At 37.7% G+C, this 25,110-nt stretch overlaps 1 protein-coding gene across 1 annotated transcript in view; it reads left to right on the top strand.

The window, feature by feature from the left end:
• LOC145980754 (uncharacterized) overlaps window positions 1-25,110 on the top strand; it is a 76,922-nt gene that overhangs the window by 5,710 nt on the left and 46,102 nt on the right. Inside the window, exons 2-6 of the mRNA XM_083113814.1 lie at window positions 2,157-2,345; window positions 6,880-7,015; window positions 9,548-9,680; window positions 15,364-15,518; window positions 17,779-17,952. Coding sequence (XP_082969940.1) covers window positions 2,157-2,345; window positions 6,880-7,015; window positions 9,548-9,680; window positions 15,364-15,518; window positions 17,779-17,952 — 787 coding nt within the window. The remainder of the gene's footprint in view (window positions 1-2,156; window positions 2,346-6,879; window positions 7,016-9,547; window positions 9,681-15,363; window positions 15,519-17,778; window positions 17,953-25,110) is intronic.

Below are 25,110 nucleotides of genomic sequence, written 5' to 3'. Positions count from 1 at the left end.
CAACAATAATTGTATACTTGTGGTGTGAAAGTGTAGACAGGTATTTAATATATGAAGAAACGTATATTTGTAATACAGGTACAACTGCATGTTTACGCCAAAAATCTTGTATCAGATAGAGAAAATTGGACTCTTACTATATTACTTACTATGTTAAAAATCCTATACAATACTTTTAACAGAATTTATGTAAGAAAGCAGATCTATTTTGTATTTATGCTGGTAAAATAAAAGTTTGTTAAAAAAAAAAAAGTGGTAGAGCAATGTCATGGTATGCCAGAGACCCGGGTTCGAGTCCTGGTCGAGCCTGCATTTTTCGCTGAAAATTTATACGTAGTACATCTCCTGTGTGTGCCTAATCTTCAAATATTATTTTGTATCAGAAATGACAGATGTTAAAAAAGTGTACCAGATTCTGACCCCTAAATATTTTACAAATAAAATTAAACTTAAGTTTAGCAATAGAACTATTTATTTAAACAAATTAAGTTTGAGAGTTGGAAATACCTGAGAAATTTTGTTTGTAATGGTTTTTAGAGGATTAGGATAAGGATGATAATATGTTTATCTTAATTTTAAGAAAGAATTTAATTAGCCAAATTTCAGTTGCAAAAATCTCAAATGAACTCATCTTTATCTGCTCCTGAATATTCACTTAAAAAGAAATGAATTCAATAGTCTATGCCACATGGGGAGGGAAGGGTCTAACTTTGGAATGTCATTGATAAAAAAAAAAAAAGATTTTTTTTTAAATCCTATAATTGTCTTATTTTACATGTTGGAAACAGTTTAACAATCACATCACATTGTCGTTATTCGTTTTATATCTATCAGCAGTGAGAAACTAACTCTTATTCTTTAAGCGGTTCAATACTCTGTGCAGGTATACAGTGGTTCGGAACCAGACCCTATTAGCCTATCTATGTGTAAATTGGACTTAAAAACTCAAACTCAATCATTCTTATCAGTTTGATGTGTCATTAATACAAGGCACGGTGTTAATATAATTTCAGTAATCACAAAACTGAAAGCCAATGAATCATTTATATTAGCTTGCATGAGTCCCAATCAAATTGAAAGAAGAAACTAGGATGAATTACTTACTGGATTTCAACTCTTCTGGGTCTAGTTGCAGATTCAGAAGGAGAGCAAAGGGGATCCTTCTGCCTTCTGTTCCCTTCCCAACTGCCCTGACAAGATTTTTCTCACCTTGACTATCATGCATTTTTACATGGTTCTGTCTTAAGGCTCAGCTGGACCTTTCTCTCAACAGCTGAAAATGGTTTCTTCTTTCTTTGAAAAATCTCCAAACAGACATTCAATATTTGTGATAATCAAAGCTTTTCTAGAAGAATACACGAATATGTGTGATTTTTAAAATTCAATTTGGAGTTCTGGTTTGGAGTACAAAAAATAATAAAAATTGCATTAAGTCGAAGTGAAAAACAGCTCTAAGTCATGATGGAAAAGGTTTCTTGTGAACTATGCTTCATCTATCACTTCAGGCACATCTGTCAGCACAGTTCCCTTCCCTCCCCTGCCAGATAATAAAAGCTGCAGAGTCCACTTGCCAAAACTGGTTAGTGCTGGGTATGAAGAAGATGGGAGGCAAGTGGTGGCAGGGACAGAGAGAAAATCGTACATAGTGCTGCCAGCAACCTTTCCCCTCCCTCCTATTAATGTTATGAAAGAAAGTAAGAAACATTTACTATTTAATATGTTAAACACGTTCTCCCTTACTATGTGACTGCCTTAGGCAACCTTGGTGGTGGAAGTTGGTGGATAACTTTTTGATTCGGTCCCTGCAAAGTTAAACCTCAAGTTCGATTCTGCCTCCCCCTCAAAATTAGGTCCCAATTCATGCCCATGGAGGGGGGTGCTTCATCGAGTTTTAGGATAAGAAGAGGGATGCTTGTATGGTTAACAGGAAGGCAATCATTAGGGTAATGCCAATTATACAAAATACAAATTATCCTAGCTGGGGGGGGGGGGTATAGCATACCCCTGTATCTCCCCCCACTTAGACTGCAGATATTACATATAAATAAAGTACATTATACATAAAAATAAAAGAAATCGTCACTGTAATGAAAAATGAAAGGCACAGTGCTAGTAGAACAATGACTGACAACTGTGATAATTGTATTTTCTTACAGAACAGATAGTGGGAAAATTCAATTTGCCCATTGACAAGAACCTTATACATGAACTGCAAAGAAACTTTACGGATATTGGAGGAAATTTTCATATGTTTGTGCACCAGTTGGAAGAATATAGCATTGTTAACAGCCATCTTTCATCAATTGTAGTTTCTCTGAAGAAAAGGAACAAGGAACTAATTGAAGGTACTTTGTTGTGATGTGATTTTACTTATATACAATGATAACTTAGATCAATATTCAAGATTGTCAATTACTCTCTCTTATGCTAACTGACAAGTCATTATACTGACGAGCAAAATTACAGTTTGAAAATCCCCCCTTATAGATCTGATCTGGTGAGTTCAAATATGACATTACATTTTGTGTAGATTTTGAAATAACCTTAGTTGAAATATTACCATTGTGCTCAAAACAGTGTATATCTTTAGATTCACTGATATTACGTATATTTTCCTGCTGTACATCTCTGGAGTGTCTCAAGTCAATTTCCACCAGCAGTCTGCAAGCAAACTAGGGTTCTTTTCACAGTGGCAATGTTCTTTCATTGTTGAAATTGTGGGACGAAATCTAAATGCATTTTCAAGGATACGTTGCAATCAGGAGCTCAATAGTATTTTAGCAATTTTGCTAACCAAGACCTCATGTTTGTCTGTTTATATGTTCTCCAAGGAATATGACCATATGTTCTTGAAAGAAGTCCTCATCTCAGTCCAGGAAAACTCAAAGCTGCATCTTATTTTCGGACCCACAACTACACTTCCTGTGACTTTCCTTTCTGAATTTGGGAAGTATGGTGTGTTCAATTTATAATTGTACTGCACTCCGTACATTGGCAAATACCTAACAGAATGCATTTCTTTTGTTTGAAATGGTAACCAGATGGTTGTGTAGTCACGTTGCTTGGTGTGGAACGAAGAGGCAATGAAGTTAGGGAAAGGAAAATGGGAAAAGGAAAGGAGGGGAGGGGATGGAAGTCCGTACGCAAGAATTGGTGTGATGAGTAACTCGTGAAGAGGTGGAGTTGAACACGGGTGTACAATCTTGGGTCTCTGACTGCTATTGTGAAATTCAGTAATGCCAATGGTTTCAGACTTTTATTCATGGGGACATATCTATGTTAGATCATGTGTTTGTCACAGATGAATCATGGTTTAATCACACAAAACCCTTATCTATGGTTTCATCTTAGTGGATATATCTGTAGCTAAAATTACTGAATATGCAGCACAGAAAACCCACATCTCTTTGCCGAGTCGCCCCTGCATCCTGTGAAGATCAGCATCCGGTGTGCCATGTCAAGGCGACGAATAATCGGCCCTGTGTTTTAACACAACTTTAGATGCCGAGGCCTACCCAGATATTGTCAGGCAGTTCCTAGCCTTACTTGAAGAAGATAAACGCAACTGCTGGATACAGCAAGACAGTGCTACTTGTGATACTGAAAATTCCACTATGGCAATCGTGACAGATTTTTCTGGTGACAGAATCATTTCTAAAGGACTGTGGCGAACAAGATCTCCAGATCTTACCAGCCCGGACTATATTTTGTGGCGATATTCAAAACAGACTGTACACAAAAACAATCCACACGCCTTGGAAGAGCTGAAGATGATTGATTGACTGATTGAGTTGGTGTTTTAAGTCCACTTTATGCACAGTAAGGCTAATCGGGACTGGGCCTACAGTTTCAAGTGGGATCCGAACCACTATGTGTTTCCACAGGGTATCGAGCCTGGGACCCCTTGATTACAAGGCGATGACGCTACCGCTACACCATCGGGGAGGCCTAGCATAAGATTAACATAACTATTGCCGTCCAGAGTATAGACACCAGAATGCTTTATCGGATCGAGGGAGCATGGTGAATTATGTGGACAAATGCATTGAAATGCAGGAACATCATTTCCAAACTTATTGTAGCCATGTATTTTCCTACATATATGCACATTAATACTTATTTTCATGATGCCTTTCCGGTGGGCACAATTTTAAATTGAATGCACTGCATAATCTAAATATTGGAACTCTATGTTGTGAATCCAGCCTGTAAGCCTGAATGTATTGCAAAAACTTGACATCTGCACAAATGTATGATTTGTAGATGTTATACTCATTATTTCACTGCAAAAAGTCACTCATGAATATTGTCCCATGTCCATCGTCATTAAGCAAGTATTATACATAATTAGGAGCCGCAGTAGCTCAGTCGTCAGGCATCTGACTACCATGAGAGTGACCCAGGTTCGATCCCCGGTGGGGGAGAACCGGGATTTTTTCCACCTGTTCAAGTGGCTCCGGCACCCACCCAGAGTCGTATACAGTGGGTACCTGGAGGAAACTCTGGAGGATAAAGGCAGACAGAGTGATCACATCACCCCCACCTTTTGCCGTGATCAAGAAAGTGTGGGGTCCTAACTCCACACCCTCAATACGACTTCATGGCATGGTGCAAACCACAGGGGAGCACTTTATTTTACTTTAATATACATAATTATTTCAAATTTTGAGGGTGCTACACACAATCTAACAACAGAAAGTTCAGTTGGTTCCATGTACTGTTGTTCAGTGTTATTGGTTTCAAGTATTTTGAAGAGAGATTGATAAATGAATTTTTAGATGCTGACGAAGGATTGCCTTTTCAGATATTAGAGAAGGAGCATGTGGTGATCATTTTTGTTAATTAATTGTTTATTGCTAACTTTAAACTCTCAGGGGCATGGACGTCAGCAGATTTTTTTTCAACAAGGACCAAGCAAGACATTTTTGCAGGGAACAGGAGACAAATGAGCCATTGTTTTCAAAGCGCTGTTCCCTTAAAGAATATTGCTTCAATTGAAATTTTGGTATTCCTGCAATGAATTATTAATTCATTGGTGATTTACAAGATTACTGTTTTAAACTATAAAGACTAGTCTTATTTGAAATTATAGTCCCTATAGCAATTACCACAAATTACTGACTGATGATATTTGCCAGTTGGGTGTGCCCCACTTTCTGGATGACTATCCTCAAGGGAGAGAATGCCTTACCTTTTTTCAGACAAAGATTGGGAATTTGTGGGGCTCTGACTCCATAGCTACATATTTTGTGCACTGAATAATTTCATATTTACCTTAACTTTATATCACTGAAACTTCTAGGATGATCAGATTGATTCACACCAAGTACTTCGACATACCAATTATCATAGATAACCTGTAGCAAGTGTTCAGGTGATATTGTAAATTCAAGGTACTGAATTTGCAAAGCTGAACATCTGAAGTGTATCAGACCTTAATGTTGTAAGCCCATAGTGTACAATAACTCATTGCTGACGTATTGAAGATGCAATATACATGTGACTAAGGTAGGGTATGCCATTGGCTAGGCTTCTGCGCTGGGTGAGCGAGGAGTTTGGCGTGGCAGATCCCTGCTGACTGGGGGAGACGTAGGACTAACTGGACACAGGCTGAGTATACTGTATTTCCGTGTATCACCCTTTTTGGGCCTGCATGGCCTGGTGGAATTTGCCTAACGTTAATAGTTATTTTGACTTGTTAAAAGTGCTAAAGAAGGAATTTTTTTTTAAGGGTAGATTGCTCCGGGTCCTGTTGGCTGTGGGGGTTTTGGGCAGGGTTGCAGTTGACTCATATAGCCGTTACGTACTGACTTTTAATTGGACAGACTGTTACAATTTAATGGGAAGATTATATATGGTTATTTTTGTTCAGTAAACTAAAATGTTGTTCTTAGGTGTTTAGATGGGTTGTGAATGAACCATGTGATACATATATAAATTTGGAAAGTATATTTACTGATATGATTTGTTAATAAATATTATGGTGGAACGAATATTAAGTTTACATTAAATATTTTAATTACCTACTGAAAGATAATTAACTTCCACTGCACCGATAATATAATCCACGTCTCACTTCTTTATTATTTATAAAGGGGAAATAAGAGACATACAGGATTATAATGTGAACTGGTATCCATGGTATCGTTATTGGAAAATATTAGTCAGAATTTATTCTCTGAGAGCAACCAATACTTTTCTGGAGTTTCACGATTTTGCAGAGACCACAAAAATGCTGCAGTGGTGGCGATTTGGTTCCAAGACTGGGGGGCAAGGACAGTTTACTTCCCCTGGTAGATAAGGTTTAGCGTAGTGTAGAAGCAGAAGTGGCAAAAAGTTAGTGCTGGTTGGGGTCCCACCACTGTCTGGAAGTTATGCAAAATGTAAAGTTTCCAATTATTTGCACCAGTATTGTGTGAAAAAGTGGATTTTGTGACTCGACCACTATTTTAAGATTCTGACATAATTCTAGAATATTTTAAAGCAAAACTCTGGGAAATTGATGTATATATTTTCAGGTGTACTAAAATTAATATTTTTTAACAATTTTTAATTGTTACAATTTTCAAGCATTGGCATTGGTAAGAATTTGTAATATGTAGTATCAGTATTGATATTGGTATAGACTCAGCTTTATGTTAAGTGTATAATTCATTGTGATATTTCTACTATGACTGTAATAATTGACTACAAAACTCTGTCTATTACTATCAGCACTTGAAGTGAAAGATGTTAGGTAGGAGATACTTGGTGCAGACATGGAGACAATAGGACAGCTTGGGGGAAGGGGGGGGGGGGAAATGCTTTGCAAAAATTTTGCTAGCTGGGGTACACCATCACGCTCACTTCAAGCACTGATTATTATTGATACTATTCTAGGACACAGGGACAAAGTCAAACAAACATGCATACAGAAAAAAGATGGTTTGGAACAGGATCTGCTAGCAATTCAAAAAACACTGGAGAGTATAGGATGTGACTATGAGCAAACTGAAAGGAATTTCCAAGACCAGAGGTAAGAGTCAGAGCAGTGGTGAGGGGGGTTGGTGGGGGTTTAACCCCACCCATTGGCCCAATATTACTAAATAAAACAAAAAGATGGTAAAATGAGGACCCACTACTAAAAAAAAGTACATGTAACTCTCCCCTTTCAAAAATAATGGGTACGCCACTGAGTCAGAGTATAATTAAATATGGATTTTATAATTAGTATTTCTCTTGTGGTCTACGGTTGTTACAAGCATAAGAACACAATTTGTTGTGACGTTTCAGGAGAACACACGCTCCCTTCATCAGACATTTTTTTTGTTTGATTAAACAACCGTAGAGTACAAGAGAAATAATTCTACAATGCAAGCAATGTGTACACACAAGAAAAATATGAATTATAGGTTTTCATGCAACATCTAAGGGTGTAAGATACAATTTTATACAGTGGTTTAAGAAATATCTAGAGCTCCCATGTAGTCAAATGGTTGACACTCTCGTCTTTCGTCAAAGAGGTTCTGGGTTTGATTTCTAGTGGAAGCAAACAAAATCTTGAGTGCTTCTGGGGAGCTACTTGAAAAGAAGAAGTGGTGGACTCTGGTCTCAACAGCCAGAAGACAGGTGTGACCACGGGTTACTTGAGGAAAAAGCTACTTGCAATGCTTTAGCCCTCAGAGAGCACCATGGAGTTCCGCTAAGTTTAAGAAATCTCTCTCTCTCTTCATTTCTTGACCCAAGTCAATATTGATTAAACAGTAATATACACAGGGGTGGTACCAGGGAGGGGGGGGGTGCAAAGAGGTGCTTGTTCACCCCTTAATTTTCTTCTGCACCCCTATCCAAAACCTATATTCTACCTAAAACATTACCTCTTTCAGTGTCACATTATGTCATGTAGTTGTCATATTGAGGGACGAATGTTAGGTATTGAAGTGAGATTGCTCTTATTATTTACAACCAGCAAGCACTAAGATTGCGCATTTATTTTCATGTACTGTCGGCAGTCTATAAAGATCAGCGGCCCTTGTCTTTATTTCTTCAGAATTGTTGTTAAGAATGTTTTTTCTTGTGTTTGTGTTTTCCGGTAAATGTATATATCTCAGTGTCAGTTGCTGTGTTTTCCTTTGCACTGTTAATACATGATTTTGTTGTCTGCCTACTTGTTCTTCCTCTTTTCTTCAAGTCACATTGGAACAAAAATTTCAGTTGCTTTCAAGTTATCATCAGGTCATTCTCAGGAAATTATTTAACGTGAGTTGTATCATGACGGTAGTTTCCTTGCTAATTCGTTCTATTTTGTTCTAGTAAATGTACCATTTCAGACTTTTTCAAGTGTGGCCCAAGGAGTTTTAACTAAGAAGTTGCTGTGCACTTAGCGTCTTGTCCTTACACCATAGCATCTGGGCAGATGGAAGATAGGCTATGCATTATGTAAAAAAAGAGGGGTAACAAAACAACGGAACGTTTTCAGAAAAGTGAAGCAGTCCAAAAAAGTGAATTGATAATTACATGAAAGTGCCTACATAATTTCGTATTTATTGTGTTATTCTCTTTTTCAAATTGAAGAACTTTGGTTTGCATAGTATCGATTTCTTTCTTTTACCCAATGCACAAAAACTGAACACTCAGCAGTTGTTGTCACATATGCAACGTTTTTGGCATTTGATTAATAACTGAATTTTGTACCTAAATTGGTTGTGCCTTGTAACAAGGGATCCCGGGTTCGATACCCGATGGAGGCACATAGTGGTTCAGATCCCACTTTACACTATAGGTCCAGTCCCAATTAGCCTGTATGTGTATAAAGAGGACTTAAACAGTTGATGTCAATCTAAAATTGTACATTTCAGTCACGGTCATTTACGTTAATTATTATAAGAGCGTTGAGGAACGTGGAAACTTCAAACTGAAATTTTTTTAGAAGGGTGAGCAACACTATTAGGGGGGGAAATATACCTCGACCCCTTTCTGTGGACAAATGCCTTGCCTTTGCTTGCCTCTCCATGGATAAAATCCTCTAGTCGTCCATGTATGTCATTGGCTTCCCTTGAACAAACTGTTCTTTTCAAATTTCAAGACGACATCGTTGTGTTAAAATCAGGCAAAAATAAAGGAAGTCACTATTCTTCAGTGTCATTAGCATATTTTCTTAGATGCCTGCTAAAAATTGATTGATATTTGATTTAGGGACTAAAATATGCATGCATATTTCATGTTTTCTATATTTTCAACCTTGCACCCCATAAATTTCATTCCACACCTCCTCAGCACCCCTAGATGATTAATCCTGGTGCCACCGCTGAATATACAAGGCAATTCAATAGCTTTGTAGAGGCTATAGTGAGCCGTAATTTCCAAACTGGAAACAACTGAATACAAAAAGGTAACTCAAAGAGAGTTTTATTAGTTACAGAATCAAGACTCGAACAAGCGTTCTCGGGTTACCAGCTATCTTAATTTGATTTTAGTGTCCAACGTTTCGAGTGCAGTTATTGGTTGAAAATTATTTACTTTACAACAAAAGATGTGAAAATATAAACTTGATTTGGACTCTTTGCAGCAAAACGAGAGACTTATTGAAAAGAAAGCATGACTTACTTGTGGATGAAATAAACCATATCGTGCTACTCAAGTCTAACAAGAAGATTCAACTGGACGCTTTAACAAACAAAATAAAAAATGCAAGGCTGCAGGTAATTCTTGCCATGATTTAAATGTTACGAGGAGAAGTCAGAAAATAAGGTTTCTTAATTAATATCTAATGTTCTGTTCACCAATATAGTAATTTTGAATATGTATTTTTCAAGATTCAAGTGTAACTGACATTGGAAATTGCTGCCCTTTACCAATCAAAATCTAAGTTTCATCTCAGCCAAGATGCAGCTCGACTGGAATAGAACGTGATATTAATTAGGGAACCTTACTTTCTGACTTACCCTCATATAATCTGTACAGTGTAACTCTTTCCTCTTCATACCAAAACATCACTCCATTAACAAGAATGCACACAAAAGAAATGAACACACACAGCCCCTCAAGAAGATAAATGAAGCTGATGTGATATGCTAATAATTAACACATGATTTTCAGTTCTTTTAATTCAAATAATAACCGTCCGGAGTAATCATGCCAAATTTATTAGCATCGACATACAGGATTCTAAAAAACTTATAAATCTAGTTTCCATTTAAGCGTGATTTGCTGATCAGGAATTCAATATACTCCCAATACGTTATTTTAGGCTAGAAAAGTTTCAGACACCTAAAATACCTTTCGAATGCTTAAAATGAAGCTCTGAAAATTTTAATTAAACCCTGAACAAACTAAGTTCTATACAATGTTATAAAATTTGTAATTACAAATTAAATGAAGATATATTTTTTGATCAAAGTTAAGGTCTTCAAACAAATATTTTTATTATTTTATATTTTTAATATTTTACATCTCTTTCTTGCCACTTTTGGCTAATTGTGATGAGAATCAGTAATAAGATGAAATTGATGAAGGATGCATTGATTGATTGATTGATTTGGTGTTTTAAGTCCACTTTATGCAATGTAAGGCTAATCGGGACTGGACCTACAGTTTAAAGTGGGATCTGAACCACTATATGCCCTATGGGTATCGAACCCGCAACCCCTTGATTACAAGGTGACGACGCTACCACTGCACCGTGGGGGGAAGCCCTGAATGAAGGACACACAAGCTTAGGCTGGTATTGAAAACTGCGAACGTCATGCAAGATTAAAAGTTGTCCATTTAACTTCCTTGTCATCAAGCTGGCAACATATATTTTTTAATAAAAATATTTTACAGCACTGCAGCAAAATTTTTAATCATCAATTTATTTTACCCACCCATCTTGAGTCACACAATTAGTCAGTACAGTAAATTATATATTTTTTATTTATTTCGAATTTCCCATTTTTTCCCCTCTTCATGCAGCCACTGACAAATATCTTCTGGCATTAAATTGTATGTAAGAGCACATATTTAAAGTCTGAAATTCGCATGCATTGTTACCAAATTGAATCTAACGCAACTCTACTCTGTACAAACAAGCAACCAGTGTTGTTGCATACCAGGCATTCTCAAACTTTTTCGTTTCACGGCACCTTTAGTGTTTCAAGATTTTCCTGCGGTGCCCAAGTCGGAATGTAGGCCCATCTAACACTTGCAACGCCCAGTTAGTGTGGTTAGGTTGCTTGCCTTAAGTTAAAAAATAAACACATATTTCAAATTCAGAAACATTTTATGTGTAAAAAGTACTAAATAAGCACATATTTGGAACAATCATATCATTTCAGTGAAAATATTGGAACAATTTGCGGTGCCCCTGTAAGCTTTGTGACGTACACTTTGGGTACCACTGGTTGTATACTATAATCTTAGTTTAGAAACAAAATTGTTGCTTGCAAATGGATAATTTGAATATTGAAATCGCAGGAATTAATGAAAAATATTTCTGACCAACAAGTAACCCCAAATGTAATTCTGTGCAATTTATGCACCAGTGTGTTAAGGAAATTGAGGCTGGTGCAAGTATTTTGTAAATACATGAAGTGAGGTTTCAACAGTGACTATAGTCACTATAGACTAAATATGCATTGTGTATGAAAGAGGGGGACAGATTGTTCTATCAATTCTTGCTACATGAAGAACAACACCCTGCAAAACATGTTAAAATATCTATAATTAATTTAAGCCTGAGAAGGCAAAAATAAATGCTAATAACCATCATTTTAGGGTACTATAAAATAATCTCAATAGGACTAATTTTGTTTCAATGATGAACATCTAAAACTATTTTTCATTCTCTCATAAAGGAGCAAAATATTTGCATAGTCACCCAAAAAAAGCCACTTATCCCTCAAAGGGTTGCACCACAGAATTAACTTTCCACCGTACAGTTTAATGGCTGGACCTGTACAAAAAAGGCAATAAAGCTGTCAAAATTAATTGCAGACACTTTGTCGTAACCAGACAATGGGTGAGTCGCAATCTCTCCCAAAATACTACAATACATTACATTGTTCTCAATAGATTTACAAAACAAAAGTAGCATTTCTTAATATATTTGAGGCACTGAATTCCTATATGACATGAATTTTTGTTGATTAGTGCTTGCATTTTCACATCATACAGGGAAAATGAAATGAAACCAAACTAAAATGTGATACCCTTATTTTTCTCAACACCAAAAAACATTAATTGTTGACTGAAATAAATGGACAACATTACATGCTAGTCCTGTATAGTGGAACCACAGGCAAAGGAGCTTGTGCAGACCCGTGACTCCTGTGTATCGTGCTCCCACATGGAGGGGAAAGGCAAAGTAGAGCAGGTTTCTGTATGGCCAGAGTTGAACCGATAGAGGGGAAGGTGAACGGAAACTTTTGGCCGATTGTTCTTTTCCTTGTGGTAGCTCTATACCATAGCAATGCGGTCTAAGGCATCAGACATGCTGGTTCGAGTCTCCTGGGGAAGTGTGGAACAACTTTTCTCCTGAAATTTCGGCAAGTGTATGGGACCAGTGGCCACCCATCATCGTGAGGAAATTGGGGAGCTACAAATGAGTAGCGTAACCTAGTCATGAGAACCTATGCTGATCACACGACACCTCTTAACTGGTTGGATGACAGCCCACCTCTGCTGAGGCACGTGGGAGCGAGGCCAGCAGTCAGTAGGTCGGTAGGCACTAACCAGTGGCGTATGCTGGTTCTAAAGAGTGGGTAATCTCCAACCCTTGATCCTTAAACTCCAAACGTTTTCGTGCAATTTATGTCAGGATCCATATTGGATTTAGGAATATTGTGTCGGAATGTTTGTCTTATTGCTACGACCACAATCAATTAATTCTCGTTATTGCAGTTTAATATACGTGTAGAATTTCAAATAATAAAACAAGACAGTATTATAAAGCTATAAAAAAACAACCTGTGAAATATAAAATGAAAGACGTGCACTAGTGAAATAAAAACCCGCAATATTAATTTAAGTGCAAAATTCAACTTACTCCAGGACCCCATTACTTGTGCTGTACCACATCCAAAGCATGCTGTTTGTCCAGTTGCACGTCAATACGTGTCTGTACGAAAGATTGCAGCTTAACAAAGGAAGTTATGTGACTTTTGGATTTTTCATGTTTGACACAAGCGTTGCAAAGATTACAGTATCCGCCACTCGTCCATACATTCTTTTCAGCCCCGAAAAGTAAGCACGGCCAACAAAAATGCAAAGCTTATTAACACTTATACTTCCTGTCAACCATGGTGTTTTGTCATAATTTGCTTGTGAAAATGCCTCACATATTCCCGATTTTTGTCTTTGTGCGTAGAAATAAGTTCAAGCGATGACACTGGCCTGCCTGTATTAACAATTTGCAACTTCTCCTGAAAAGATCTTGTTCCAAAAGGTTTCACCATCAAATCTTGTATCACATCCATTACCCTTTAACACAGCACTATCACGACAAACACTAACACCTAAATAAATAATAAACACGAAGCACAGCACGAAGCCAACGACTACACGTATTCAGTTTCACGCGCCAAACTTCTGTTGTTGTGTTCCTGGCTGAGAATGAAATTTCCTATAAATGATAAAAAAAAATCCCTTTCCAAGCTCGAAATGACAGGTTTTAAAAGTTCGAATCATTGCAGGCCAGAGCCAGAATTTTATTTCGGATGGGGATCATCCCTTATTAGCAGCCACCACATAAAGTTGAAACAGTGGGATTAGAAGAAGTCCTGAAGATGAATCTCAGATTATTACAACGTATTATGCAAGGTGTTTAATCCTGCTAATGAAGTAAAATTAATTACCACTATACACTTTTTAAATTAGATATTTGTAGGATTTCGGGAAGGGGGGTTTCAGCCCCCCGAGTCCTCCACCTGGCTAAGTGCCTGATGTGTTTTTTTCGTTTTCTGTTTAATTCGTTCATCTTCATCACTATTAATCTAAAGAGGCGGAATATAGCAACTTAAATCAACTAATATTTATATATAATTTATTTTTGATATCTTTCCCTTTAAAAAATATTCAGTTCCGTGAAAGAAGTATTCTCGCTGCTTTGAAGATTAGAGAGGAGAAACAATCACTCTTTTTGTAAATACAAGGATGGGGGAGTCAGCATATAGGTGCTTTAATTGCTTAAGCTTTGAATTTTAATTTAGTTTTCTTCATCTTCAATATTTAAGCTTTTTCCTTTTGATAAATTTATGTTCAAGTAACAGAAATCAGCAAGACAGAAACAAATGTAAAGTGAAAATTAGCGTAGAATTGGTTTGCCCATGTTATTCAATTTTCCTGTTCTTCGCACTCTACCGGGTATGTTTTCCCTAGTTCAGCGGAGGGAACGGGAAAGGCTCTGAAGGTTGAGAGTGCGACCGGTGGACTCTCACAAGAAGGAGCTTACCCTGGCCACGGAATCACCGTGCCTGAGAAGCAGTGTTTCCTCTCCCTCTTTCTCTCTCCTCCCTCCTCGCCAAGGGTTGTAAGGGAAGAGGGAGGAATGACGTCAGGGTGAGATTCCCTGAAGTCATTCCACCGGCTGGAGAAAGGTTCCCGGACATTCAGCAGCAAACGGTTGGAAGCATTCGCACGCTGGAAGCAAAGAAATGTATGCATCGAAATTGGTTTGGAAGAATATTGTGAAGAAATGTGTGTGTGTGTGTATATATATATATATATATATATATATATATATATATATATATATATATATATATATATATATATATTAAAAAAAAATACAGCCGGGTCATCTGCGATTACCTAGATGACCCAGAGTATATGCCACTGGCACTAACCCTCGGGCTGTTGAACCATCGGTTATTATTATTATTACATTAATGCTAAACACATTTTCATGTCCTGGAATAATACAATGTTTGCTTGTTTTTTCCCCTAGCAAAGTTAAACACATTTGGCCTATACACAAACACTACAAAAGTGTATATTTTGTGCTCAATTTAAGGTTTCAGATAACAGTCTGGCAAAAAATACTATTTTATTATTGACTGATTTTTTATTTTACTTTGCCTTTCTACCACTTTTGGGTAATTGCGAAGATGAGGATGAGTGATGATATGATCAAATTGGTAAAGTGACTCTCACAAAGAACACCCATGCTCAGGCTGGGACTTGAACCAGGTCCCCTTGGCATCATAATGTGCTGTGCTAACCACCCCATCATGGAGGTCGGCTACTATTTTATGAATAAAGTAGCAACAATTAATATCATACTAATTTAACCAAACATGCACTCTGTACATTTGCATTAACCCATTGAGCATTAAACATTGAAAACAATTGTTCTGTTAATAAATCCTTTTAAACATAAGTATAACAGGCAATTGTGTATCTTAATAGGCAGAAGAATACACAGAAGAGATGACTGTGTTAGTTGAACACATGGAAGAAGCAAAGAAGAAAGAGGAACTAGACTGGAAAGAAATACAACAGAAGTTAATAACACTCAATGACCAACTGCAAGAAGAAGAAGGAGAAAAGATTGAAAATGAGAAGTGAGTATTTTTAAAATCAATATAAAAGAGAATTGTAACACGTGATGAAAATCGCAGTGCTTTAACATGAAAATATAACGCAATAATTTTCAAAACTTTCATTCTTTATTTATTTTATTATGGAAACAATGTTAATATGGACAGGTCTTGTCTTCACATATTTTGCCTACTTCTGTCTCACTGGGAGTCATTTTTCTGTTGCTTTCAACTTTGACCAATTTCTTTTATTAAATGCAGTGGCGGCGATTAGCAGGGGGGCAGTTGCCCTTCCCTCACTTTTTGCCACTTTTGACCCCGCACTATGCTACACCTTATCTACCAAGGGAATGTCAACTGCCATGGCCCCCCAGTTTTGGAACTCAATTGTCACCACTGATTAAGTGCAGTATTGTGAATTATAATTCAGAATTATATTTGTAAGACCACAATACTGTCTTGTAACTTGTTAGAACACAGATTGCATTCACAATTTAATATCATAAATGAAATATCCTTTCATATTCCAAGTGATGACGTGTCACACTCATGTCATACATGGACGTCCGCAGGATTCTTTCCAGGGAGGGGAAGGTATTTTTTTCCAGGGGGGAGGCAAACAAGGCACATTCTCTACAAATATAGTGTTGTTCCCTACAAAAGCATTGCTTAAATTTGAATGTATGATGTTCATGCAATAATTAACACATATTATTGTGGCTAGAATGAAATTATATGTGTGAAATACATAATTTTTGGTTGACTTTCATTTTCCAGGGGGGCGTGCCCCCCCTTCCAGATGCCCATGATGTCATATCATGAAACACAAATGAACACACAAGTACTAGATCCTAGATGTATTGTATATATTTGTGTAGGCTATCTCTGTTGCATTAACAAATAATTCATTTTGTTGGACCAACCTTCATGGCTAAGTGGTTAGCACACCACACTATGATGGCAGGGGTCCTGGGTCAGGGTAGCCACTCTAGGATCATGATAAAATTCAAGCATAATTCCCGGTTTTCAAGGCAAACTTTCCAAACATTCAAGGCTACAAGCAGATGCTTTCTCTATTTCACTCTTACGAATTGCCGCCTCTCACACACATATACACATGCACAACTATATTAACAATGTACAGCACATGTGCAATTCAATTTAATATATATATTTAATTTAAAGTGCAGATGTTACATTTGCCACTTCACATACTCAGGCTAGAAATGCATCTACAAACACAAGTCACAAATGTTACGGGATGTAGAAATCTACAAAAAATTGTTAATTGTATAAAAATTTTAAATTTACCTAATCAACTACAAGATATCTTGCAATAATATTCCGTCTGTCAGATAGATTGTTTTGCAAAGGACACTAACAAAGCAAACTGATTGAGAGAATTTTGTTCTATTTTCCACTCAACTTTCTTTTCTTTTCCTTCCTCGATAAAAATAAAAGCTAAGCTGTGAAAAACTTGCTTCAGGGCATTAAAGATTAAAGAAATATGTATAAAATGAATGGGATTTGGATTAATAAAAGTTGTAATTTTTCACGTCTACAGAAAAAAATTCAAGCAGTATTCACACATAATTCCCGGTGCCAATAATTCACGCATAATTTTCGGAATTCAAGGAATTCCCGGTGAGTAGCCACCCTGTGGGTTCAAATATATGTACCATTTGGGTTTTTCCTAATTTTCAAATCGCCCTCGACCCTTCTTCAGGACAAAAAGGGGTTGTAAGCAAGACATCATTATGAGTAGAATTAAGTTACAGTTAAAAATATATGTAAACAACATTCCAAATTCCAAAATTATTTTTGAACAAGAAGTCCTTCCTGTCCTTTGAAGTAGGAAAATGGCTGGTTACACCGTGTCCTGAACTGAAATTGTGTACATACCTTTTCAATCATTTTGAACAACAACGATGTCTTGCTTATAGATATCTTCTTTCCTGAATGTAGATCACGTAGCAGGCAGATCAAGAAGAACCTAAAAGTAGATCATGGTTGATTCAATTAGGAAATTAAAAAAAGGTACATGTTAACAGTTGTCAACATCCAGATTATGATGTTGAACACATGGTATGGATATCAACTTTTTACTCTAAGTGTTTACATTACACATGTGCCTGTCTGTGTGACCAAATAAATAGACCTGCAGATAATGTTAAGTCTTGTATCACAATTGTATATTACATGGTTCTATCGCTCATAGACATACACAAATTAAATCAGTGCAATTCAAAACATTTACTCATATTTAACTGTGTTTTCCCTCCAGAAAATTGGCCATATTAAAGTCAAGTAATAAAGTTCTTGAAGAGCAAGTTCAGCATGTCGAGTCAGAAACTAGTGACTTACAAGAAACTATTTCTCAAGTCGACAAGGATATTGAAGAGACTATGAAAGAGACAGCACAGGCAGAATCGGAGTTAAATACTTTACTGGAAAAAAGGTATTTCACAAATAAAGCATCCATCCTTTTACAACTAGTGGATTGGTAGAACTTCTAAACATTACATTTCCTACTCACTATGTTCAGCCTTTTTTCATTGTTTGCAGAAAATTTAGATAGACTTATATATATATATTAATAAAAACTATGCTCTTGTTCAAGATTCAAATTATACTGCACAGATACAAATTCCAATTACGGCCATCCACACCCCTTGCGTGCCTCCATGACATGGTGCAATGTACGCAGAAGCGTGCGGTAAGGAAAGGCGGGGCAAGCGCCGCTTGCGTTCTTTTTTAAAACACTTCTGATATTTAAAGTTCGTGTTTCTCAATGCCTCTATACACATTAGAATGGAATTTATTTACTATAAGATATTTACATTGCAGAATTTTCATTTCCTCTATTTTCTGTTCTTTTGGCTTGAAACATAAACCGGCTACACCCTTGACGACGTTGGGCGATGCGCCACGATTGACCGCGTTTAGAAGAAGAGGACTGTTCGCCTTTCTCCCCGCTTTTCGAGTGACTTATGCAGTTCTTGCATGGACACTGTCCATCCCCGTTTACGAGGAAAAAAGACCGAGGGCAAGCAACACCAAGACCGCATCTGTCTTTGGCAAGGGTGGTGGAAAGAATTCGTCCACACGGCCACAAGTGTTGCTAACTTCCAGAATTTTCTGTGCATCCGTAGTACCACCTAACGCGGTACGATTTTCATGTTTGATACTCTATAGTAATCAAAAAATTACATTATGAAGTTAGCCAGTGATCACAAGTCGTCTGCTATTTATAAGAAATGAAATCACAGCCTGTACTTGAACATATTCGTCATGTGGTCGGTTACTCGGAAATATGGAGGGTATGTAACACTGCAGGCAGGGTGAAAAGGAAGGTTAATTTAGAAGCGTGGGTGCTGCCGTTGCATGTTGTTTTTTACTGTGATATTGTGATGTTTTTTTCTGTTCTTTGTGTCGTATTTTTGTACCTGGTGTAAAAGTACATTGAAAATTTCCGCCAGGGTTGACATACCAGAAGAGCCATCGATTTGCAGTGCTGCAGGTAAGGCCTTGATTAGGGACCTTCTTTCAAAACCATTCAGTTCGAGAACATATGGTGTAAAGTTGGAGCTTGTGATTGTGAGTCGAGCGACCGTGTCCTGAACTGTGCACAATCAAAGCAACTAAGAAAGATGGGAAAGTTTTCATTAGGCAGTTTAAAACATCTCAGTACAACAATATTATGTGGTAGCAACGATCTTAATAAATTATTTTGTTGGCTATGTGTTTTGTTCAATACAAATGTAGGAACAAGCTACAGTGACTTGAGCAATTTTTATAATGCAGTGCAAAGACATGAACGTTCCCAGAATCACATCTGCGCTTGCATCCAACTGAAGACAATTCATGATTCATAATTCTAGCCAAGTAAGAAACCGAAACCCGTCCGTTTGTTTAAGATCGAAACTTTATGCTAATAGGATGTTTATTATTTTCAGGGTTAAAAAAGAACGTAATTTAATTTACAGTTGCCCTCAAATATCAAGTAAATCATTATTTTCTTCATGGTTGAAATTTACAAGTTTATATCGAGAGGCTTTTTTCTTCTTTATAAGCCTGCAGCGAAGATTTGATTTTACGGTATGTATGCACTTCACACACTCAAGGCCGATACTTCACCATTATGCACATTATTGTAGATAGGGATGTGTGTAGGCTTATATTATATTTGAAATTGTTATAATTAACCAAAACGAAAAATTAACCCATCGCTTGCCTATCACGAAAGGTCACGGCACGCCCCTGAATGTACGGGGGATATACCGGGGTGTTCAAAAAATGTATACACACTTTAAAAGCATGTCATAAATGCGATACGCTTCAATCTGCGTTGTCTACGGGTTCAATGTGTAGTACTATCATTCTGAAACAGCAACAGATAGCGTTAGTGTTCAGCAATGTGTTGCGCAATGCGATGTGCGATGCAATAAGTTGAGAAAGTGCACATGGCGGTATTGGAAGTTCGAGAATGTCTGTGGAGTGCAATGACAATGGAGGCACGAATATGGAACTGAACTGCCAACATACCTAAGCATTGCTCGCTTGCGTGATAAGTTTGAAAGAGAAAGAGAAGGAAAGATGATGGATATGCATAAGGGAAGATCAGGTTGGCCTCGCACGGCCACAAGTGAAGCATCGTCTATTCAGGTGTTAGATGCATTCACACGCTCACCACAGAAATCAACACAACAATGTTCACGTGAAACAGGAGTGAGTAGGGCAAGCGTAACTCGTATTTTTGCACAGAGCAAACTGGAAATCTGACATTCCACAGCTGTTACACGCATTGAATGAGGACGACCCAGACAGAATAAATCAGTTTTGTGAATGGTACCTTGCGCAGGTGAAAAACGATGCTAATTTTGTTTTCCAAATTGTGTGGTGTGATGAGGCACAGTTTAAATTAAATGGTACTGTTAACCAGCATAACTGTCAGTGCTGGGCCCCCGAAAATCCACATGTTTATGTCGAGAGAGTGGTCAATTCTCCAGGACTGAATATCTGTGCGATATCATCAAGGGGACAAATTGGACCGTTCTTCTTCCAAGATACGGTTACTGGCCAGGCTTACTTGGAGATGCTGGACACATTAATTTTGCCATCCATTAGGGCTTTGTTTGGTGACGATCCATTCAGTATTCAACAAGATGGCACCCCGCCGCACTTTCATTCAGATGTGCGAGCCTACCTGGATAACACTGTACCAGGACGTTGGATAGGACGAAGGGGCCCGATTGAGTACCCTGTCCATTCACCTGATTTAATCCCCCTAGATTTTTATTTGTGGGGTACCGTCAAGGACGTAGTGTACATTAAGAAGCAATGGTCACTAGTGGATCTACGCCATGAAATTGAAATGGGTTGTGCAGCAATCCCTTTGGCTACTCTGGAACATTCATCAGGATTGTACAGCATCGTGTGCAGTTTGAGCACTTATTGTAATTGCACGCAGAAACTATGTCTATGTCGTAACTTTTCCCTTTGTATTGTTGTAATACTCACAATAATATAGCAGCTATTCCATTTTAAAGTGTGTATACATTTTTTTTAACACCCCGGTATGAGCTTTAGCTTTTTACAGGTACAAATGTATTACTATAATGCACTTTATTTTTTAAAGAAAATATTGTAACTTCATTGGGAACTTAGCATCAGCAATTAAAATTCTACAACAAAATTGATATGATCAAGTATATCATCTTGAATACAGATTAGTTAAGAATATTAACAATGATATGCATAACGTAATAACACAATACACAAATGTAATAATAATACAAATCGAAACAGTTATGAATTAGTGAGTTACCAAATTTCTCCCAAACAATATTTTCCAACTAAAAAAACAACTTGTGACCAGTCCAACACTAGACGTAGCATCCTTATTATCATTTACCTGATAAATACCAAATAAACATGTAAATGTAAGACACTTATTACAAATTATGTTGTGCCACATTTTATCACCACTTATATTTCTCCATTGAACGTTGATTTTTCAAATCTTGCAAAAATTTTGATTTCTTCCATGCAAAAATGAATGGATTGTTTCTGAATGTGAAAAAAGAAAATAAACATGAAGAAGTGAAGGAAAAAGAAAAGAGGAAGGAAAAAGTGAATCTTACATGGAAAGAAGTGGAGGAAGCTCTGAAGAGAATGAAGAGAGGTAGCACATCTGGAGTAGATGAAGTGCCAGTGGAAATGATACTAGGAGCAGGCGTGATTGGTGTGCAGTGGCTGTACAGAGTGTTGAAAACAGTGTGGCAAGAGAGAGAAGTGCCAAGAGATTGGACAAAGGGACTAATAGTTCCCATATTCAAAAAGGGTGACAGAAAGGAATGTAAAAACTACAGAGGAATAACACTAATGTGCCACTCAGCAAAGGTGTATGAGAAAATATTAGAGAAAAGAATAAGGGATGTAACAGAGCTGAACATGAGAGAGGAACAGTATGGATTTAGAAGAGGCAGATCAACAGTAGACCTGCTATTCACCATTAGGCAAATACAGGAAAGGCACTACGAGTATGGAAATGATTTGATTATGGCATTCCTAGATATAGAAAAGGCATACAATAGCATGGACAGAACAAAGATTTGGAAGGCTCTAAGAGAGAAAGAAGTCGAGGAAGAGATAGTGTGCAGAGTGCAGAGCACATACAAGGCCAGAGCTGTGTGAAGACACCAGTGGGAAGAAGGGAGTGGCTCTGAATAAGTAATGGACTAAAACAGGGAAGTGCTCTTTCCCACTGCTCTTCTAATTACAATGGATGCAATTAATGAAGAGGTGGGGGAGAAAATAGGAGAGGACAAGATGAAGGCCCTGTTGTTCGCTGATGACTTAGTAATATGGGGAAACTGGGAAGAAGAAATACAGAGACAGCTTGATAGTTTGAATGAGGAAATCAGAAGAGCAGGAATGAAATTCAGTGTGAGGTGCGAGAACGAGGTGCTAATAACAACAAGAAACAGAGCCAGAAATGAACCAAGAATAAAGATGGACATGGAAGAGGTGAGGGTAGTGAAGAGCTTCAAATATCTAGGAAGCATAATTGAGAGAAGTGAAAGAATAGATGAGGAGGTAAACAGAAAAGGACAAATGGGTAGTGGACTATAATATTAATATGGAACAGGGATGTACAAATGCAAGAAGGTAATATATAACACATACTATGTGCCGATAATTATGTATGGAGCAGAGACTTGGACAATGACAGAGAGACAAAAGAAAGATACAGGCAGTGGAGATGAAATTTTTAAGGAGTATATTGGGGAAGACTAGAAGGGATAGAATTAAGGAATGAGAAGATCCGACAGAGAGTAGGTGTGGTGAAGCTTCAGGACAGGATAGATCAGGTACAGATGAGATGGTTCGGACATATGAAGAGGATGGATGCAGAAAGACTACCAGTACGAGCTTACTATGCACAAGAAGTGTGAATAAGGCCAAGGGGGAGACCAAGTTGTCGGTGGAAAGAGCAGATAGCAGAGTGTGTTCTGAGAAGAGGACAAGATTGGAACACCATGGAAAGAGAGGAGTGGTGGAAGACCAGGAAAAATTGGAGAGGCTTGACTTCTATGCCGACCCAGCCAGAGACAGGAAATGTCAAAGGATGATGATGATGATGATGTTTCTGGAGAGAGATTGGCTCCAGACATCTGCAATATTTGGCAATTTTACTTTTATAACCATATGCAAGGTTACCAGAGGTCCCGATTTAGTCTGTATCATATCACGCTGAAGGCACATCCCACACAGAGAGCAATGTTGATGCTGTGGAGGCATTGATTCAGGAGGACAGTCGTCAACAATCCAAACAACAGCGAATGCAGTGGGCATTTCATATGGCAGAGCATACACCATAATACATGAAGAACTTGGGTACCGCAAAGTGTCAGCGAAATGGGTACCCAGACAGCTCACACCACAGCATATGGAGGACCGTATGGGATACAGTCTTGAGCGTTTCCTCCGGTACCATAGAGCTGGAAATGAATTATTTGATCGCATTGTTACCAGGGACGAATTGTGTGTTTTTCATTACACCCCTGAACGAAAGTGACAGAGTATGGTATGGAAACACACAAACTCGTCCCCAACCAAAAAATTCAGGACAACCCCATCTGCAGGAAAGGTTTTGCTTACCATTTTCTGGGACAGCCAGGGTGTCATTCTTGCTGATTTTGGGATGAAAGGAGCAACTGTAAATGCTGCTGGATATTGTACCACACAGGATCATTTACAAGCTGCTCTGCACCATAAACGTCCAACAAAATCTCTGGAGGAGGTCATCATTCTCCATGACAATGCTCGTCTCCATGTGGCTGCATCAGTGATGCAAAAAGTCTATTCCTGACATTGGGAAATTCTGAAGCATCCAGCATATAGTCCAGACCTGGCCCCATCAAACTTTCACCTGTTCGGCCCACTGAAGGAACACCTTGCTGGCAAACACTTCAGCTGCAACACGGAAGTTGTGACAGCCATGCATCAATGGCTACACGTCCAGCCGAACGATTTCTACCGCATGGGCATCGAAAAATTGGTGTCATGGTGGGACAAATGTATAAATGTGAATGGATGTTATGTGGAAAAGTAGAGTAATGTTCAACCTTCCAAATGTATATTTCAGTTTTTGTGAATACATTTCCGTTTAGCTGTAAAAAATTTACTCAATTACTTTTTGATATCCCCTCGTATTTTTTCAAAACACCCAAAGAATTAAGTACAACATTATTTATGACATTCTGTCAATCAGAATTTGTTTTACCTCTACTACTACAACATGCCACTTTATAGATGTTTGCAAATATAACTCACTCATTCCTAATTATTTCTAATTTTCTATTCTCATCTTTAATAAAAATGCCATACATTCTTCTTCAGATCCAATTACTAATGAACCACAATAACTACTTTAACAATTATCTTAATTTATATAGCATTCTATTTTTCCTCATTTCTTTCAGCTATTGTGGGGTCAGTTGGTAGATCAGCATTTGCTGAACCTCCCCAAAAAATAAAGACTATTGAATTGAATTGTAAACTGAGTTTCTTGCCATCAAGTAGAACTACTTTACTACTTCTGATCTTAAAACATTTACAGGGTGTACACGATGAACTTCCGGGGTTTCAACGCAATGTTAAAAATCAGAAAATAAAGTTATGACAATCCAGTCTTTTGTATTTGGTGCCATATACGCTCAAGTTTGTGTGTTTTTTAAGTTGTTTTTTTAGTTCGCTCCATCATGTTTGGCAGCGCTGTCATCGCTTTTGTGAAAATGGCTTCTTCTCAAGAGAAAGCACACACTGTGGTATGGTTTGCAGAGTCAAAATCAATTGTTACGGTGCAGCATATGTTTCGGTATGTCTCTAACAAATGACAAGAGCATCAGGGCATAGTACAGAAGTTTTCTGGAAATGGGGAGTGTGTTGAAGAAGTCAGGGAAGGAATCCCACTTTTCCAGATCATTGAATTGAGCAAGGGAGCTCTATCCCCTGGCCACCTCGCAGCCCAGATATCACTCTTCTGGACTTCTTCCTCTGGCTGTACGTTAAGGATGCAGTTTACTCAACGAAGGTGCGAAACCTGAATGCT

This window comes from Lepisma saccharinum, chromosome 28 (genome assembly GCF_977018435.1).
Source record: "Lepisma saccharinum chromosome 28, izLepSacc3.1, whole genome shotgun sequence".
NCBI classification, from domain to species: domain Eukaryota; kingdom Metazoa; phylum Arthropoda; class Insecta; order Zygentoma; family Lepismatidae; genus Lepisma; species Lepisma saccharinum.
Note: the sequence above shows the minus strand (reverse complement) of the source record. Positions and strands in the feature narration are given on the sequence as shown.